The sequence below is a fragment of the Trichomycterus rosablanca genome, chromosome 11, assembly GCF_030014385.1.
Source record: "Trichomycterus rosablanca isolate fTriRos1 chromosome 11, fTriRos1.hap1, whole genome shotgun sequence".
NCBI classification, from domain to species: domain Eukaryota; kingdom Metazoa; phylum Chordata; class Actinopteri; order Siluriformes; family Trichomycteridae; genus Trichomycterus; species Trichomycterus rosablanca.
In genome coordinates, this window is record NC_085998.1 from 5,030,216 (window position 1) to 5,051,402 (window position 21,187).

Consider the following 21,187-nt stretch of genomic DNA (forward strand, 5'->3'; position numbering starts at 1 on the left):
TTCCTGATGGGCATGCGCTACCACTGCTTTACCCAGCCCATGTTTGTACCATGTGATTGGTGCCATCTATCAGTGGAACAGTGGTACTGTATGCTCTGCGGTAAACACCTGATTCTACAGTAAAACTCGCGTTCTGTCATCAGTTCTGTGATTCCAGAAAAGTAAACGTTAATGTAAATAACAATTATTCATAAATACACTCAGTGAGCACTTTATTAGCTACGTCTGTCTACACTGTGAGTTCAAAAGTGAACCGTCACTCACTGTTGCAGCGCCAGATCACGATGAATAATTCAGACTGACGATTGGTCAGTCCAGTTTCCCTACACATTTACATTTTCTGCATTTAGAGGACGCTTTTATCTGAAGCGACTTACAGTGTACACTTTTTAAGCAATCAACCCAAGAGTGGTGGAAGTGGTGGGGTTTGAACCAACAACCTTGTTAATACTAGTCCAGTAGCCTAGTACCACTAGGCTACAACTGCCCTAGTAATTTGACATAACATTATGGCCACCTTCCTAATATTGTGTTGGCCCCCATTTTGCTGCCAAAACAGCCCTGACCCATCAAGGCATGGACTCTACTAGACCCATGAAGGTGTGCTGTGGTATCTGGCACCAAGATGGCAGCAGCAGATCCTTTAACTCCTGTTAAGCTGTGAGGTGGGGCCTCCATGGATCGGACTTGTTTGTCCAGCGCATCCCACAGATGCTCGACTGGATTGAGATCTGGGGAATTTGGAGGCCAAGTCAACACCTCAAACTGGTTGTTGTGCTCCTCAAACCGTTCCTGGCAGGGTGCATCATCCTGCTTAAAGAGGTCACAGCGATCAGGGAATAGCGTTTCCATGAAGGGAGTACATCGTCTGCAACAATGCTTAGGTAGGTGGTACGTGTCAAAGTGACATCCATACGGATGGTAGGACCCGAGGTTTCCCAGCAGAACGTTGCCCAAAGCATCACACTGCTTCCGCCTGGCTCGCTTTCTTCCCACCAGTGCATCCTGGTGCCGTGTGTTCCCCAGGTAAGCGACGCACACGCACCCGGCCATCCACGTGATGTAAAAGAAAACGTGATTTATCAGACCAGGCCACCTTCTTCCATCGCTCTGTGGTCCAGATCCGATGCTCATGAGCCCATTGTTGGTCAACATGGGCACACTGACTGGTCTGCTGCTATGCAGCCGCATACGCAACAAACTGTGATGCTCTGTGTATTCTGACACCTTTCTATCAGAACCAGCATTAACTTCTTCAGCAATCTGAGCTACAGTAGCTCGTCTGTTGGATCGGACCACACGGTTCAGCCTTCGCTCCCCACATGCATCAATGAGCCTTGGTCGCCCATGACCCTGTCACTGGTTTACCACTGTTCCTTCCTTGGACCACTTTTGATAGATACTGACCACTGCAGACTGGGAACAGCCCACAAGAGCTGCTGTTTTGGAGATACTCTGACCCAGTCGTCTAGCCATCACAATTTGGCCCTCGTCAAACTCGCTCAGATCCTCACGCTTGCCCATTTTTCCTGCTTCTAACATCAACTTTGAGGATAAAATGTTCACGTGCTGCCTAATATATCCCCCCCACTAACAGGTGCCGTGATGAAGAGATAATCAGTGTTATTCACTTCACCTGTCAGTGCTCATAATGTTATGCCTGGTTGGTGTGTACAACCTTCATCACTCTTCAAAGATACCTAGACACCATGTGATACTGCATGCCTACTGCTCGGTGATACTAACATAGTACATGCCAGTTCTGACAGCATCACGCGTGCCAAGTAAACACACAACACACTTAGAATAAAACAGACGATGGACGAAAACCTACCTTCATTAAAAGCTTCCCATTGATAGAGTTGTCCCATGAAGGGGTGATTGTTATAGGAGGAACACTGGACGTCTCTGATGTGCCTACTGGACGGGGGACACGGCTGTGGAGTGGGGGCGCACAGAAAAACAAGCTGTTGATTTCTGTGCATTCATTTTGTTGTTATGAGGAGAAGAAAATACACCATATGGCCAAAAGTATTCGGACACCTGAAACAGCCATGAGCTTGTTGGACGTCCAATTTAAAAAACAAATAGTATTAGGCACTTGTAGCTTAGCGGTTAAGGTACTGGACTAGTAATCAGAAGGTTGCTGGTTTAAACCCCACCGCTGCCAGGTTACCACTGTTGGGACCCCTGAGCAAGGCCCTTAACCCTCAATTGCTTAGACTACATACTGTCGCTTTGGATAAAAGCATCTGCTTAGAGCCAAAAATGTAAATGTATTCAATTATAGTTTGTTTTAAGCTAGAACAACAGCCACTCTTCTAAGAAGGCTTCCCACAAGATTTTGAAGTATGTCTGCCGGAATTGGTGCCGACATTTGTATGGCTGGACACTGATATTGGTCAAGAAAGCCTTAGTTGATGTTCCAGTTCATCCCAGAGCTGTTAAATTTACATTTATATTTTCGGCATTTATCAGACGCTTCTGTCCAAAGCGACTTACAGTACTGTGACAGTAAACAGTCTAAGCAATTGAGGGTTAGTGGTGAGACTTGAACCAGCAACCTTCTGATTACTGGACCAGTACCTTAATCAATAGGCTCCAACTGCTGTACAACCAGCTGTTGAGTGATGATGAGGTCAGGGCTCTGGGGAGCTTTTCTTCATGTCTTTATAGAGCTTGAAAAAGGAAAGGGCCATCCCTAAACTGTTACTGCAAAGTTGGAAGCATATCACTTCCCTTATATAATTGATTTATTACAGCTTTTAGGGGTGTCCCAATACTTTTGTCCATATAGTGCACGCATATTTTGGCATCTTACACCGGTGTTGCACATCTTGTACTGGCTGACGGCTCCAGCGCATGATGACGCCGGCAGCAGGTTCTGATCCCATACTGGGTTTAAACCTGACACCAGTGTCCCAGGACGTTGTGGCTCCTGCTGAGACTGGATTCCTGAGCCGGACTGGTGAACAGACACCCAGGCTGGCGGCTGGCTGGTACCATACTGGGTATTCTGAGGAATAATTTGTTGATTATTTCTGGACTTCTGCTGCCGCTGCCTGGAACCGTTCTTCCTGTAGTCGGATGGAGAGCGGGACCGTCGCTGGTTGTGCTGAGTTGGCGTCTGGTCTTTGTGTGAGGAGACCACATACGGCATCTTACCGTAACCGTACATCCCGGGGCTGATCCGACCGCTGCCTCGCCTGAGAAGTCAGGAAAAACCCACACAAAGCAGAAACAATTACAGAGTAACAACCGCCTGCAAGCGAGTGTCCAGAATTTTTCTTCCTGCATCTAGTCATATCTAATTCCCCTTTGTGAATCCGGTGCCTTGATCTGAGTGCCGGGTTCTGAGAGCCGTATTGTATACAGAGAGCCACGCTAAGCTAAAATCTTTAAAGATGCTTTTGTCCCACCAGGCGTCTATATACAAGCATGATTGGCTGTGTCTGAGGGGAGGAATGGTCAAAGCCCTGTGCTAAACTAGGCTTTATTGCAAGATGTGTTTTATATGCATTTTTTAATGTATATTATTTTCGCGTGTGACATTCGCAAATATGTCACCTGTAACTGCATCAGATTTAATATTGGTTTGTAAGCTATTTAAAATCAGGTGCTATATAAATATTAATGAACGATTACTTTTTCCTGTCGCAACAGTGGATCATTCGAGTTTTTATGCCGGAGCCCCTTCCTGGTGCAACCGTCCTATTGATCCGGTCTTGGGACCAGCACTAAAAGTGCACTTATGTGTCCCTTAATGGCTAGGTTCATGTAACGGGACTCAAACCCGCAGAACTTAGGTGCTCATCATACAACTGTGCTCCTGCTACCCACTTTTAGACCAAAATCCTTTACGAGTTTATCTTGAATGTTCATAACATAAAATAATAAAATACAGTTTTGCAAGGCATAAGCAAGTTAAAATCCAAAAGTCTATAAATGACTGAATATATTAATTATAAAGCATCAGTGAGATAGTGTGTCATGATGGTAAGAGCCATGATACTGGTAACAGAAGCACCTAAATTCTGCGGGTTCAAATCCCATTACATGAACCTAGACATTGAGGGGACACATATCAGTCATATAGCAGTCGATTTATCCGCTGTGGTGACGCCTAATGGGATCAGCAGAAAGTAATCGTTCATCATTATAGCTCACAAACCAATATTAAATATGAACATTGATTCACCTAAAGGGAAGGTAAAAATCTGATGCCCAAATTGTACTAAAGCTGCAGTTACAGGTAACATATTTGCAAATGTCACACGCTAAACTAATATATATAAAACACATCTTGCAATAAATAGTTTAGCACAAATTTAGTGCCAATCTGTTGCACGGCTTTGACCATTCCTCCCCTCAGACACAGCCAGTAATGCTTGTATGTAGAAGCCTGGTGGAACAATAGCATCTCTGAAGATTTGAACCCTTGTAGAAGATTTTGATTGCAGCTGTAGTGGGCTTATGTATTTGAATTTAAGTTCAAATGTTCACGTCTCCCTGTGTTAGCCAGGTTAAATTTCCATATAACAAGCACAACCTGGTGTTTAATTACTTTCTTTGTTTCATATACTAGCAACTACAACCAAAGTGCAGCATTAACAGACCGTACCGTCGTCCGGGCCGCGTTCCGTTCTGCTTCTTTCTCTGCTCTCCATGGCTGAAATTGAGTGACCCTTGAGCGTCAGGCGGTTGACCGTTATTCCCGTGATACAGCGGCACGGACGGCTTCAGAGCCGAGATCACGTGAGGTAGATCTTCATGTCCCGTGTGAGGACCGTATCTGGGGGTAAACGTCGTGGCCGGAGGGCTGTAGGTCGGGAGACACGGCCGGCTCTGCTCCTGTACCCCTCCGCCACACGAGCGTGAACACTCGCCCCACGGACCCCAGGGGCCCCACGATCCAGATCGGGCCTCGTCCAAAACTCCTGGCTCGGGAGCGACCTGCGGCCACATGAGATACGCATTACTGTAACGTACACAGGAAGAGACCTCACACCTGATTATTATTGTGATACAGTAACAAACCGAACCTGCAGCTAGATCAGTCCATTTCATTTCATATGACTACACAAAACTTTCATGGGTTACCAGTAACAATAACATGAGGCCACTTCAAGCCACCTCCCTCATACACAGGCAATCATGTCTGTGTAGGCACCTGGCCCGCCGATAGCACTGCTGCTTCGCCTTTTACAGGCTTTAAAAATGCAATTTAATGGGGTCTCTCCTATGACTGGTGCAATTACAACCTCTGCTGGCTGATTGATGGCGCCTGCACAGAGATGAGAAAAGAGTACTCTCAGGGTGTGTCCTCTCCGTACACAACGCTGAGCTGCACTGCACTCGTCAAAGTGTGGGTGATAAGATGCGTACGGCTGCTGCCCACGTGTCGGAAGGGGCGTGGGTTAGCTTCGTTCTCCTCAATCAGAGCAGGGATCAGCATTGGTGGAGAGGAAGCACGATGCAATTACGCAATTGGACGTGCGGTGCACAAGTGTCGTTTATTTGTAAATTTAGGCTCGTCAGGGACAGTTTAACCATTTTCTGTACACGGAGGGAGACGTTAGCTGGTGTGCTAGCACGTTGTGCCACCTCAGACCGTTGGTTTGAACGACCTGAGGCTAACTGAGTTAGCTTAGTAAGCTAAAATTGATGTAATCGCTCGTGTCCAAATAACCTGACTTATTTGTCGATGTCTTATTAGAATCCTCTCTACTGAGGCAGCTGCTTATGTAGGCAGTAGGCAGCAGGGCAGCTCACTTTCTGGTCCCTATAAACTGTTCTAAAGAGTAAGTGAACGAGTAAGTGCAAGATTTACATACTTAAGGTTTAATTCCACCGGGAAATATTGGGCACAAGGCAGTAACACCATGTACAGGGTGCCAATCCATCGCAGGGCTTTGCCCAACCCAAGCCACCTTCTTTATTCATAGACAATCATGTCTGTGTAGGCACCTGTCTGGGTGATAGCACTGCCGCTTTGCGTTTTACATGTTTTAATGGGTCCATATAAGGAAACAAATTAGATTCTACATTTCCACTTCACAAACTGGGACTCAGTTGGTCATCTGCCAGAGGCCTGGAGAGCCATAACTAGCAGCGGGCCACCAGAGAACAAAGCTGGAATCGCTGGCGTGGCATCTTCAGCTGTCCGTCAACGGCAGGTGGATATTCAGAGATCAAAAGTGCCAACTCGGTTTCCCGCCCGCTTCTGTAACTCTAACCGTTGGTCATCTTCAGGTCAGAGGGGTCACACAGCTGAGCTCTTTCAGAGAGTTCCACACACGTTCTCACAACAAGTGAAATGTTCACAGGAGGCCCAGAGATCCAGCAGTGGACCACTGGTACAACATAGTATCGTGTATCGTCTTAGCGAGGTGTCAGAACACCTCAAAGCTACCAGAACAGCTTTAATGCACCCTGACACGGATTGTTTTGTGGGGATACCCGCTTTCTCGAACAATTCACCTGAGAACAACAACACAACAAATCACACATAGACCAGATATTTAATCTTGACACCCCACTGCACACACACACACCTAACTGCATCATACACTCACCAAACACTTTATTAGGAACACCTTTAAATATATTCATTGACTATTTTATAAGCTACACCTACCATACAGATGAACTTTGTTCTTATAAAATTACTGACCATAGTCCATCTGTAGCTCTGCATACTTTCTCATCCCCACTGGACCCCATTTATTAATGACCAGATGATCTTTGTGTTTTGGATCACTCTCAGCAGTACACTGACACTAACATGGAAATTACATGCTAGTGTGTGTTGTTCTGGTACAGCACCAGATACAGCAGTGTTGTTGGGATTTTTAACCACCTCAGTATCGATGCTGGAAGAAGAATAGCGCTCCGACCAAAAATATCAAACCAACAGCATCCTCTGGTCAGTGGGGGTCCGTTTAAATTGATAACCTGGGTACAGGGAGTGACAAGGTTTAAAGAGCTGTAGCTTATAAATAATTAATGAACATGCGTTCCAGACAGGTGTTCCTAATAAAGTGCTGAGTTAGTGTATGTGGTCAAGGTGGCTGGTTTATTTTATTCCATAGCCAGTGTCATGATTAAAGGTCAAGGGCAAATTCTCAGGAGTCATTATGACTTGATAAAACCGCATCTGTCAGTCATTGCTGTCACTGGGTGGCTAGCAAATCATTACATTAAAAAACAAATGCTATTAAAGTAGAGTGACCTCTGTGTGATATTTTCAGCTATAACAAAAGTCGCTTTTCAGAGAAGGCTTCTTACAACATTTTGAAGTATGTCTGTGAGAATTTCTGCCCAGTCAGTCAAAAGAGCTGATTTGGGCATTGATGTTAGTCAACAAAGCCTCAGTTGATGTTCCAGTTCATTCCAAAGCTAGTCAGTGTGACTAAGTGGAGTTTGCATGTTCTCGCCGTGTCCATGTGGGTTTCCTCCAGATGCTCCGGTTTCCTCCCACAGTCCAAAGATATGTAGTGTGTGTATGCGTGTCCTATGATGGACTGGCAACTTGTTTAGGCTGTATCCTGCCATTCACTCACATCAGTAAATGGTGACTAGCATGTTGTTTTTAGTGTCTGTCCCTGTCTGTCGTTTTACCGCTGAACTTCTGATCCCCAGTGTGTGTGTGTGTGTGTGTGTGAGATTTACACCACGATCAGGTTTCTAAAAGGGTTTTTACTCAGGCTGATTATGTTCCCTTGAGCTCTTGATCTCACTGATCTCACTGTTGTTCGAGGTTTTTCTGGTTAGCATGAACCCTGATTAGTACCCGTCATCGTACACTAGGCTGTCAAAACTGTTCACACTACACAATTAACACATGAAACAACTAACCCACCCATCAAGAGGAAGCACCAGAGGACCACAACACAGCAGATCCTGTTTGGATGTTGGACTGTAACATAAAATGGCCAAAAATCTGATCTCAGCCCCACTCAACAGCTCTGAAATGAACCGGAACATGGACTGAGACTTTCTCGAACGACATCAGAGCCCAGCCATACAAATCAGCTCTTTTAACTGAATGGGCACAAATTCCCACATACATATGACAAAGTCCTGTAAGTCTTGTGTTTATATGCATGGCACCAAAAGTCATGTACTGAACAGTGGTGTGTTAATGCCAGTGTTACCTTGTTGTGGTGCTCAGTAGGAAGCTGGCATTCAGTGAGCTTAGAGCAGAAGAGGCTGAAAACCATGACAAGACTGTAAAAAAACAACATGAGCTTTAGTGAGCAGCTTTAACACAGCACCACACATACAACGCTTCTGTAGAAATGTACGTGTACAAGTATAGAAATTAGGGCTGTCACACGATTAAAATTTTTAATCGAGTTTAATCGCGATTAAAGAACCAAATTAATCGCAATTAATCGCTAACTGATAACTAAGCACAATTTGAACAGTTATGCACATTTTTATTGCAAGAACATGTTTACCAATAAAAACATTCATAAAATTATCACAGAATTATTACATAAAGGCCAATGCCTATATAGGGTGTGTTAGAAAACCTAGGGAGCTGCCTTGCTGTCTTACTGTCTACACAGGCAGCTGCCTCAGTAGAGAGGATTCTAATAAGTCAGTAACTTATAAGTCAGGTTATTTGAACGCGATACTTAGACAGCGATTCCATCGGGTTTCGCATTTAGCATTTAGCATCTTGTCATTCAAACCAATGGGATTGGGTGGCACAGCACGCTAGCATGTCAACTAACGTCTCCCTTCGTGTACCGAAAACGGTTACATTCGCTGACAAGCCCGAACTTGCAAATAAAAACACTTGTGCAAGTTTATACACTGAATGCTGGGATTGCCCTGATCACTAAGGACACTTCCGATGCTCACTCGTTCTTGAGTCAAAATAACATAGAAATTTTAAGATGCCTTAGTAGACAGCTTATTAAGGCATCTAGGATTTCGAACAGCCTACTCTCGGGAGCGTGCGTAGGATGACGTAAAATGCGTCTATGTAGGGAGCTCCCTAGCTTTTCGAACACACCCATAGAGTTGTTAACAGCTACCCATCTTTCAGCCAGTTATTTAAAATGACAAGTCTGTTCACATTATCTGACAAAAGTGAGGATCTTTCCCTGTTCATAATCCTGCCACTGAAAACAGGCGCTTACTAGATGCAACACCAGTGGAGTAACTAGGAGCTCATGGGCCCCAGTGCAAAAAAATATTTTAGGCCCCCTCAACAAATTGCATATGCTGATAGCTGATCAGAATGAATTAAAAGTACTCACTCAGAAGTCAGACTTTAAGTTCAAATCCCTGCCTCTGGTATTTTTAATGTACAGTTTTAGTTATTTTAATTTTACGTAATGAAAATATTGTAATATAATAATAACTACCTGGTGAGTGCGGCCGGGAGGGTTGTGCAGTGGGGTGAGTGGTTGAGTATAACCCACATCATTATCTATGTTGAACTGTCTACAGTCCATTGCGATCCATTTAACACCAGTGTTTGTAATGTTCCGTGTACAGTTCATGCGCTTTACATCCAAATTCCTCTGATTTTCCTCTGACCAAAGATGATATTAATGATGATATTATATGGTTTCTCAGGCTTTTTGAAAATGATGATTTAAAATACCCGATATTTAACAATATGTAGCAGCAGCTGGAGTAATTTGTAACTCACGACCGCAAACTGGAGAAAGAGCCGTGTTACCCTATACAGTATAAACACAATGTTACTGTGTTAAAGCAGTGCAAATTACCACAGTGACACATATTTATGGAACAAACACAGCCCAATAAAAATAGTTTGATTTTAATCTTGATTCATTTTTTTAATCACAATTACAATTTTAACGTGTTAATCGCGTTAATTAACACAATTAACAACAGCCCTAATAGAAATAAATGTAGAAATAAATGTAGAAATATATGTAGAAATATAATAATGTAATAATGATGAAATAAATGTAGAAATAAATTAATGTAGAGATAAATGTAAAGATAAATGTAGAGATAAATGTAGAAATAAAATGACTAGAAATAAATGTAGAGATAAATGTAAAAAATAAATGTAGGGATAAATGTAGAGATAAATGTAACAAATAAATGTAGAGATAAATGTAGAGATAAATGTAGAAATAAATGTAGAGATAAATGTAGTAATAAATGTAGAGATAAATGTAGAAATAAATGTAAAAATAAATGTAGAAATAAATGTAAAAATAAATGTAGAGATAAATGTAGAAATAAATGTAGAGATAAATGTAGACATAAATGTAGAGATACATGTAGAAATAAATGTAAAAATAAATGTAGAAATAAATGTAGAAATAAATGTAGAGATAAATGTAGGTATAAATGTAGAAATTAATGTAGAGATAAATGTAGAAATAAATGTAGAGATAAATGTAGGTGTAAATGTACACTGTAAAAAATTTCAAGTCTTTTCAACTTAAAAATTCTTAGTGACCCGTTGCATCTAATTTTTTTAGTTGGCATAATTTAAGTTCTGCTGACAACCATGGAATTTAGGACCAACTAAAAAAAATAGGTTGTGTCAATGAAATTCATCAAATACATCTTGTTGGTCCAACAATATATTTTCAATTCTGTCAACTACATTTGTTTAGTCCAGTTAATTAATCATTAGTATCAAAGTACATGTAAAATATACTGAATAAGTGAACACTGCATAGCAAATGTAAATTCTTAACAAATACATTTTATTTGCATGTATCATATAAACAAGCATTCAGCATTCACAAGCATCCAACAAATTACAAGTTATACATGTTATAGTGTGTAAATGAAACAATTTATATGTAAGTAGAGCCTAAATGTAGTTTTTAAGGTGCAAGGGCAACTACAAATTACAAGTCAACTTAGCACTAAATGTAATTGCTAATTTTTAAGGTGGAATAAAAACCAGTTTCAATGGTTTGGTGTCTTGAAGGCATTAGTGTAGTGGGGCAGGTTGTCCATTACTACATCTTCTTCAATTACAACTGCAACATTGATAAAACAGCACTCTCCTTCACCACTTCAAGAATCCACGTTTTCATGTTCTTTGTGGTCCTGTAATGCTTCTGTATCCTCTGGAACACATAATAATATCAGAGCCCCATTTATGTGTAAGAAATTGCATATTAACACAAGCACTGACATGCTAATAAAATGACTGTGGTCAAGCCAGCCTCCACTTCGAAATGCTCAGTCAAATCAGCCCCCATGTTGTTTCTAAGGATGTGCGTATACTAAACATTACGGTAATAGCGTCTGGTAAAACTGATAAAAAAAAGGTCACCTGAACATGACTACATCAGTTATAAATATAGAAATATATCAGATTAAATATATATAAAGGTTTCAGTTCAATAAAATAAATATATCAGTTAAAATACAGAAATATATCAGTTAAAATATATATAAATGTATCAGTTAAAATATATATAAATGTATCAGTTAAAATATATAAATATATCAGTTAAAATACAGGAATATATCAGATAAAAATATATTAATGTATCAGTTAAAAAATTCTATACATATATAAGTTAAAAATGAAAAAATAAATTAACCCATTTCTTCCTGCTAACTGTATTAGGGATACAATTTCAAGCTCTAAAAAAAAAAGTTGGTAATAACCTGACAGCAATTCTGATCAGTCATTTCTAAATAAAGGCCTTTATATTGTCAAATTTCCATTATTTTCAATATAGACTGTTATTAAAAAAAAAAAAATCTGTAGTTTCCACAAAACAATTCCACTTCATAATGATAGTACACCATCTGTAGATGTCACTCAGTTAATATCAAGCAATTCTGATGTGTCATTTCTACATAAAGGCCTTTATATTGTAAAATTTCCATTATTTTAAGTCTAGACTGTTATTAAAAAGAATTCTCTAGTTTCCACAAAACAATTCCACTTCATAATGATAGTACACCATCTGTAGATGTCACTCAGTTAATATCAAGCAATTCTGATTGTACATTCTACAGATGGTGTACTATCATTATGAAGTAGAATTATTTTGTGGAAACTAGAGAATTCTTTTTAATAACAGTCTAGAGTTAAAATAATGGAAATTTGAAAAAATAAAAACCTTTATTTAAAAATGACACATCAGAATTGCTTGATATTAACTGAGTGAAATCTACAGATGGTGTACTATCATTATGAAGTGGAATTGTTTTGTGGAAAAACTAGAAAGTTCTTTTTAATGACAGTCTACAGTTAAAATAATGGAAATTTGACAATATAAAGGCCTTTATTTAAAAATGACAAATCAGAATTGCTTGATATTAACTGAGTGACATCTACAGATGGTGTACTATCATTATGAAGTGGAATTGTTTTGTGGAAAAACTAGAAAATTCTTTTTAATAACAGTCTAGAGTTAAAATAATGGAAATTTGACAATATAAAAACCTTTATTTAAAAATGATAGATCAGAATTGCTTGATATTAACTGAGTGACATCTACAGATGGTGTACTATCATTATAAAGTGGAATTGTTTTGTGTAAACTAGAAAATTCTTTTTAATAACAGTCTAGAGTTAAAATAATGGAAATTTGACAATATAAAAGCCTTTATGTAGAAATGACACATCAGAATTGCTTGATATTAACTGAGTGACATCTACAGATGGTATACTATCATTATAAAGTGGAATTGTTTTGTGGAAACTAGAAAATTCTTTTTAATAACAGTCTAGAGTTAAAATAATGGAAATTTGACAATATAAAAGCCTTTATGTAGAAATGACACATCAGAATTGCTTGATATTAACTGAGTGACATCTACAGATGGTGTACTATCATTATAAAGTGGAATTGTTTTGTGGAAACTAGAAAATTCTTTTTAATAACAGTCTAGAGTTAAAATAATAGAAATTTGCCAATATGAAGGCCTTTATTTAAAAATGACACATCAGAATTGCTTGATATTAACTGAGTGACATCTACAGATGGTGTACTATCATTATGAAGTGGAATTGTTTTGTGGAAAGTAGATTTCCTTTAATAACAATAAAAATTAAAGAGCTAAGATTAAATTTTAGTTGACTTTAAATTTAAAGTAAAATTATAATGTCAGGTTATTAGCAACTCTTTTTTTCAAAGCTTGAAATTGTATCCCAAATACAATTAACTGATATATTTACATATTTTTTAACTGATACATTTATATATTTTTAACTGATATATTTATATATTTTTAACTTATATTTTTATATAATTTTAACTGATATATTTATATATTTTTTAACTGTTATATTTATATATATATTAACTGATATATTCATATTTTTAAGTGATTTTTATATATATTTTAACTGATAAATTTATATTTTTAAGTGATATATGTATATATATATATATTTGTAACCGGTATATTTTTATATTTTTAACTGATATATTTTTATATTTTTAACTGATATATTTATTGATTTTTAATATATATATTTATAACTGATGTAGTCACGTTCAGGTTGTCAGTGACTTTTTTATCAGTTTTACCAGACGCTATTACCGTAATGTTTAGTATACGCACATCCTTAGAAACAACCTGGGGGCTGATTTGACTGAGCATTTGGAAGTGGAGGCTGGCTTGACCACAGTATAAAATGGTACTTGTAGTACGTCAGTCAGCATGTAAAAACTAAAGTAAGAAAAGTTTGCTTAGATTCCCCAGAGATTAACAACGCTTACTCAAATTAAATGAATTAATTCATGCTTTTTACTTAAAAAGCTGCGTTTAGAATTTCTCCACTCGTTTCAACAACTAAAAATATTGTAGCGTCACCGCTAGGGGGCCGCCACGGGCTTTACCCAGAAAGCCTTGCGGCAGTGGTGTCTAAGCTCACCGTAGCCGTGTATCCCGTTGTTGGGAGTGGGGTGGCTGCGGTGAGGGTTGGGTAAGTAGCTTATATGTTTGTCTGTTGTATGAATGTATGTGTGTATGAATGGGTGTCTGTCCCTAAACCACTGAGTGAACTGCCAAAGGCAGCTCACTTGCGGCCCTGATGCAATCCTTCCTACTCGCCGGCGCCACAATATCTATACACCACGGTTTGTTAACAACGTTTATAAAAGCGAAGTCGCCGTTTCACACACGCATGTGGATGCAGAAGCATCTGAGAGCAGCATCCAGTTGCTTTAACGTTATTTACAATCCAGTAACTCAACAGACTTCCAAAATATTTTAGTAAAATGCAGAGTAACGGCTAGTGGTGGAAAGATTCAGTAACTATCACTAGTTTGATACGGTGATTTATCACATCTTAACAGACTCTGTCTATAGTTATTTAACATTCAGACCAAAGTAAAAGAGGTAGTGGTGGCATGTGGAGTTACGTTTAAAAACATATTAAAATGATGAACACGTCCTCTGTGCAGCTTTCAGTTCGCCAATTTAAAATCAAACAAACCACAGAGTTGTTCAGATTCGTTAAACCCTCCACCTTAACGTGAATAAGATGTAATGATGTTAAGATACTTACTGTTTGTTTGAAAGCTCCTCGTTAATATAAAACGGTTGTTTGAAAGTCCTCTTCTCTCCATAAAAACTGGCGCGAAGACGTCCCTCTGGAGCGCATGTGCAGAAGTTTCCTCATTCCCACAGTTGCTCACCCAAATCAGTTTTTTTCATTGGACTTGAAATGTTGAGTGAAAACAGTTGTACTCGTTTACTGAACCTAACATTTTAAGTTGAAGAGTAAAACTGCTACAGCTGACGGCATAACACATTTTTTTGTTTTTGGACCAACTATTTCCATAATTCATGTTGTGCCAACATTTATTTTTACATTCTCAGAACATAACCAAACAAAGATTTTTTACAGTGTAGAAATAAATGACTATAGAAAGAAATGTAGAGATAAATGTAGAAATAAATGACTGGAGAAATAAATGTAGAAATAAATGCACAAGTGTAAATGTAGGAATAAATGTAGTGGGGGGATGTAGTGTTTGGGACAGCCAAAATGAAATAAAATGAGATGCTTAATGAGCAGATTATTAATCCTCTCATTAATCATTTTATTAATTACATAACAAGGTCTAAACTACAGTTGGGGCCAAAGATTTAAGACCACTTAAGACCAGTAAAAATGCTTCTATTTTGATCGATGAATTTAATGTCGTGTTTCTCATCATTCAGTCAAAGTAACAATCTGAGTCAAACCTTCAATCTTTTGAATTGTAGAATTGGTTAGTATTTGCTATGTTCACATTTATAATTTGTGAATAATGGCTGCTAATGTATTCATTTTATTTTGTAACTAGCTTATATATAGATTTTAATTATTGCTGCTGGTCTCACTGAGAGCAGTGTTCGCTTAGTACAACTACAATGACAATAAAGTCAAAATGAGCTTCTGATGAGCAGAAGTGTGATGGGTGTCTGATCATGGGCTTCAGTGGAAAGGATCAGACTGGAGGAAATCTGATCCTGCAGGAGGGAGAGGAGAGGGCGGACAGGATTAGGAAGCAGTTTATTACAGGAACAGTGCAGGTAGGATGTAGGAAAAGATGGAGATGGTTTGAGCACGTGCAGAGGAGGGATGAGAGTTCTGTGGGGAGAAGGTGCTGAGGAGGCAAAGGTTTATGGATGTGGTGAGGGAGGACCTACAGGTGGTTGGTGTAACAGAGGACGGGTGAGGATTTTAAGGAGGATGAAGGTTTTAATCAGGTTGTTGTGCTGATTACATGACGTGTGATGAAACTCAGTGAATTAAATAGGAGAGATTTTTGGCAAGCAAGACTTTTGGCCCCTAATGAAAGTGTTCATAGGGCATAAATACAGCTCATCATTTATTTATGGGTTATTCTGACATAGTGAGCATCTAATTATGTACTGATAGAGCTCAAAATAAATAATTACTGATGTGTGTTAAATAACATTAGATAAAATACATCTTAACTCCAATTATGAGTGACATGTTAAGGCTTTACTAGGCAAAGAACAAAGCCATAACCTCCTCGACCCTAAAACATGTTTCTTAATTCTTTAATCACAGGAATTATTCTATTATTGTCAGTGTGTTTTAAATCACGTCAGCTGCTTTGATTAAATAAAACAAGTCACTGTGACCTGTGAGCCGAAATACAGACACTCCTCACTTAAAGATTTACAACCAGTCGGTATTAACATTTTCAGCATTTAGCAGATGCTTTTATCCAAAGCGACTTACAGTACTGTGACAGTATATTGTTTAAGCAATTGGAGGTTTAGAGCCATGCTTAAGGGCCCAACAGTGGCAACCTGGCAGTGGTGAAGCTTGAACCAGCAACCTTTTGTCCACCTTTACTAGTCCAGCACCTTAACCACTAAGCTACATCTGTCCTATTTGGTCGTGGAAACAGCAGCATGGTGTATCAGCGTCAAGCATCTCATCTTGCATCACCCTCTCAGTCTTATTCTTGCTCCTCCACCAGCATTCTTAATCTCCAAGACTCCATATTTCCTTATATATATGTACTTTGTTCTGCAAGAAGGTCCTGGGTTCAATCCCCAGGTGGGGTGGCCGAGTCCTTTCTGTGTAGAGTTTGAATGTTGTCTATGTGGGTTTCTTCCTGGAGCTCTGGTTTCCTCCCACAGTACAAAGACGTGTAAATGAGGTTAATTAGAGAAAAAAATGTTCTTAGGGGTGTGTGTGTGTGTGTCTGCCTGCAATGGACTGGTGCCCTTTCCAGGGTGTTTATGTGACTTGCAAGCCTAAGATTAGCGAATTTCCTCTGTTCTGTTTATTACAGTATACACTACACTACTACAAAACATTATACTATTCACACCGACCAGGCATAACATTATGAGCACTGACAGGTGAAGTGAATAACACTGATTATCTCATCACGACACCTGTTAGTGGGGGGGGGGGGGGGCCAGCACGTGAACATTTTATCCTCAAAGTTGATGTTAGAAGCAGGAAAAATGGGTGAGCGTGAGGATCTTAGCGAGTTTGACGAGGACCAAATTGTGATGGCTAGACGACCGGGTCAGAGCATCTCCAAAACTGCAGCTCTTGTGGGGTGTTCCCGGTCTGCAGTGGTCAGTATCTATCAAAAGTGGTCCAAGGAAGGAACAGTGGTAAATTCGGCGACAGGGTCATGGGCGGCCAAGGCTCATTGATGCACGTGGTGAGTGAAGGCTGGTCCGTGTGGTCCGATCCAACAGACAAGCTACTGTAGCTCAAACTGCTGAAGAAGTTAATGCTGGTTCTGATAGAAAGGTGTCAGAATACACAGAGCATCACAGTTTGTTGCGTATGCGGCTGCATAGCCGCAGACCAATGAGTTAGGAAGGTGGTCATAATGTTATGCCTCATTGGTGTAAATTACACTAAACATCTCATAAATGCTGCGAAAGTGACATTAAAACAATATCTAAGATATCAGTACAGTCTGGCTCTGTGGGGCACTGTCGTCTCACAGCAAGAAAGTCCTGGGTTCGATCCCCAGGTGGAGCAGCCCGGGTCCTTTATGTGTGGAGTTTGCATGTTCTCCCCAAGTCCAAAGACGTGCAAGTGAGGTGAATTGGAGATACAAAATTGTCCATGACTGTGTTTAACATTAAAGACTTGTGTTAAAGTGATGAATCTTGGGTAACCTGTAACTACCTGTCCTGTCATGAATGTAACCAAAGTGTGTGAAACATGACAGTAAAATCCTAATAAATAATTATATATATCGGCTCCTCGATTATCCACCAATTCGGTTTACAATCTAGTCGTAGGAACTGAGCTTGATCATTAAGTGAGGACTGTCTGTATTAAACAGCCAATCAATTAAAGGCCAGTTGTAGCTTAGTGGTTAAGGTACTGGACTAGTAATCAGAAGGTTGCCGGTTCAAGCCCCACCACTGTCAGGTTGCCACTTTTGGGCCCTTGAGCAAGACCCTTAATTGCTTAGACTGTATACTGCCATAGTACTGTAAGTCACATTTATAAACACAATTCCAACAAAGCTAGAACACTAACACCAAACGTTTAAACATTCAGCTGCTGAACAGTTCGGGGTCTCGATTGTGGCATATCATGCTATTATGCCCACATGCTTTAAACAAGAGACAGATCTGGACCACAGGCAGGCTAGTCTAGCACCTGCACCTTATACTGCAAAGCCATGCTGCCCTACTACATGCTCAGTATTCACGTTCCGAAACAAGCAGGTGTGTGTGTGCTGCTCCAAACTGCATCTGTACCCCTCAGTATTAGTCGTACATTTAAAGCTGTAAAGAAGCAAACACATGCCAAACCATAACAGATGCCAGCTTCTTAACTTTGTGCCCCTGCTGGTCTGAGGGTAGGACTGATAAATCCCTGTTCCCAGATCAGAGTAACATCAGGATTCTTACCTCGCACTCCAGAGTCCGTTCATGCTGTACAGAACATCGGCAGCAGCACCTGCATGAATGAAACAACATGAGGTCAGATCTCTTCTTTAAATCATTTCGGGCGGCACGGTGGCTAAGTGGGTAGCACTGTCGCCTCACAGCAAGAAGGTCCTGGGTTCAATCCCCAGGTGGGTCCTTTCTGTGTGGAGTTTGCATGTTCTCCCCGTGTCCGTGTGGGTTTCCTCCGGGTGCTCCGGTTTCCTCCCACAGTCCAAAGACGTGCAAGTGAGGCAAATTGGAGATACAAAATTGTCCATGACTGTGTTGGATATAACCTGATGAATCTTGTGTAATGAGTAACTACCGTTCCTGTCATGAATGTAACCAAAAGTGTAAAACATGACGTTAAAATCCTAATAAACAAACAAACTTTAAATCATTTCACTTTTATCAACCGTTTTACCCTGGTCAGGGTCATGGCAGGTGCAGTTCCACTGAGGAACACTGGGAGCAAGGCTTCAATCCATCGCAGGAGTTCAAATACCAAGTTCAAAAAGTTCAAGAGCATTTGTCCACTAAAGTCCTAAATCTGGCAGCTGGTCACAGGATGCACAGCAGGACTGACCATTGCCCTGTGACCCTGGTCTCATTACAGCCCAGTTTACTGAAATGTAACACCACATTCGAACTGTTCAACCTGTGTAGCTAAAGACTCAGTTGGGAAAACTCAAATCCTCAGATGATGTTCTGTTTCCTTGCCCTGAATCTAGGCCTCATCACATTCTGATGGCTGACGGTCGCTTAGATTTAATGGCTCGGTCAAAATTCCTCCACAGTGACATTAAAGACTCATCAAGGAAGGGGGGCAATTACTTTTTCACATGGGCGATACAGGTTTAGAATATTAATCTTCAACAAATGGAAGGATTACTCGTGTTGTGTTTATCTTATACACCAATCAGCCATAACATTAAAACCACCTCCTTGTTTCTACACTCACTGTTATTAGCTCCACTTACCATATAGAAGCACTTTGTAGTTCTACAATTACTGACTGTCGTCTATCTGTTTCTCTGCATGCTTTGTTAGCCCCCTTTCATGCTGTTCTTCAATGGTCAGGACCCCCACAGGACCACCACAGAGCAGGTATTATTTAGGTGGTGGATCATTCTCAGCACTGCAGTGACACTGACATGGTGGTGGTGTGTTAGTGTGTGTTGTGCTGGTATGAGTAGATCAGACACAGCAGCGCTGCTGGAGTTTTTAAACACCTCACTGTAACTGCTGGACTGAGAATAATCCACCAACCAAAAACATCCAGCCAACAGCGCCCCGTGGGCAGCGTCCTATGACCACTGATGAAGGTCTAGAAGATGACCGACTCAAACAGCAGCAATAGATGAGCGATCGTCTCTGACTTTACATCTACAAGGTGGATCAACTAGGAGTGTCTAATAGAGTGGACAGTGAGTGGACACGGTATTTAAAAACTCTAGCAGCGCTGCTGTGTCTGATCCTCTCATACCTGCACAACACACACTAACACATCACTATGGGGGTCCTGACCATTGAAGAACAGGGTGAAAGCGGCTAAAAAGTATGTAGAGAAACAGATGGACTACAGTCAGTAATTGTAAGTGGAGCTAATAAAATGGACAGTGAGTATAGAAACAAGGAGGTGTTTTTTTTTTTTGTGGCTGATGATACTAAAATTAGAACCTGAAACATTTCAATAGTTAATAGTTTAATAGTTATTTAATAGTTATTTAATAGTTACGGGTATCTGAAAACTTAACCTACAGATTTAGATTTTCTTGAGAAAACACTTTGTTCTGGTCAGTGTCACAGTGGGTCCGGTGTCCCCTGAATCACTGGGTGCAATGTAGTAACACCCCAGTCGATCATAGTCCAGTCAAGTTGCATTATTTCAGTCATGTGATTATTGAGTATTATAATCAGTGGCATTATTTCAATCACGTGATCATTAAGTATTGCAATAAACTGCATATTTCAGTCATGTAATTACTTAGTATTGTAATGTTGCATTATTTCAGTAATGTGATTATTAAGTTGCATTATTTCAGTCATGTGATTATTAAGTTGCATTATTTCAGTCATGTGATCTTTGAGTATTACAATCAGTGGCATTATTCCAGCCATGTGATTACTAAGTTGCATTAATTTAGTCATGTGATTATTGAGTATTAAAAGCAGTTGCATTATTTCAGTCATGTGATTACTGAATATTATAAGTCACATTTATCAGTCATGTGATTACTGAATATTATAAGTCACATTTATCAGTCATGTGATTACTGAATATTATAATAATTCACATTTATCAGTCATGTGATTACTGAATATTATAATAATTCACATTTATTAGTCACGTGATCATTGAACATTGTAATAAGTTGCATTAATTCAGTCACATGATTATTGGGTATTGCAATAAGTTGCATTATTTGTCATGTGATTATTGAATATCATAAATTATTTCAGTCATGTCATTATTGAGTATTAAGTCCAAATATTTCAGTTGCATTAAGTCAGTTGCATTAAGTATTATAATAAGTTGCATTATTGTATGTGATTATTAAGTATTATAATAAGTTGCATTATTGTATGTGATTATTAAGTATTATAATAAGTTGCATTATTGTATGTGATTATTAAGTGTTATAATAAGTTGCATTATTGTATGTGATTATTAAGTATTATAATAAGTTGCATTATTGTATGTGATTATTAAGTATTATAATAAGTTGCATTATTGTATGTGATTATTAAGTATTATAATAAGTTGCATTATTGTATGTGATTATTAAGTATTATAATAAGTTGCATTATTGTATGTGAT

The 21,187-nt window shown here is 39.5% G+C and overlaps 1 protein-coding gene across 1 annotated transcript in view; it reads right to left on the reverse strand.

The window, feature by feature from the left end:
- Window positions 1-8,222, reverse strand: part of LOC134323489 (thrombospondin type-1 domain-containing protein 4-like) — a 68,865-nt gene extending 60,643 nt beyond the window's left edge. Inside the window, exons 1-5 of the mRNA XM_063005014.1 lie at window positions 8,157-8,222; window positions 6,460-6,480; window positions 4,622-4,953; window positions 2,822-3,206; window positions 1,835-1,937 (exon numbers count right to left, since the gene is read on the reverse strand). Of these exons, the coding sequence (XP_062861084.1) occupies window positions 1,835-1,937; window positions 2,822-3,206; window positions 4,622-4,953; window positions 6,460-6,480; window positions 8,157-8,222 (907 nt within the window). The remainder of the gene's footprint in view (window positions 1-1,834; window positions 1,938-2,821; window positions 3,207-4,621; window positions 4,954-6,459; window positions 6,481-8,156) is intronic.
- Between the last annotated feature and the right edge of the window lie 12,965 nt (window positions 8,223-21,187).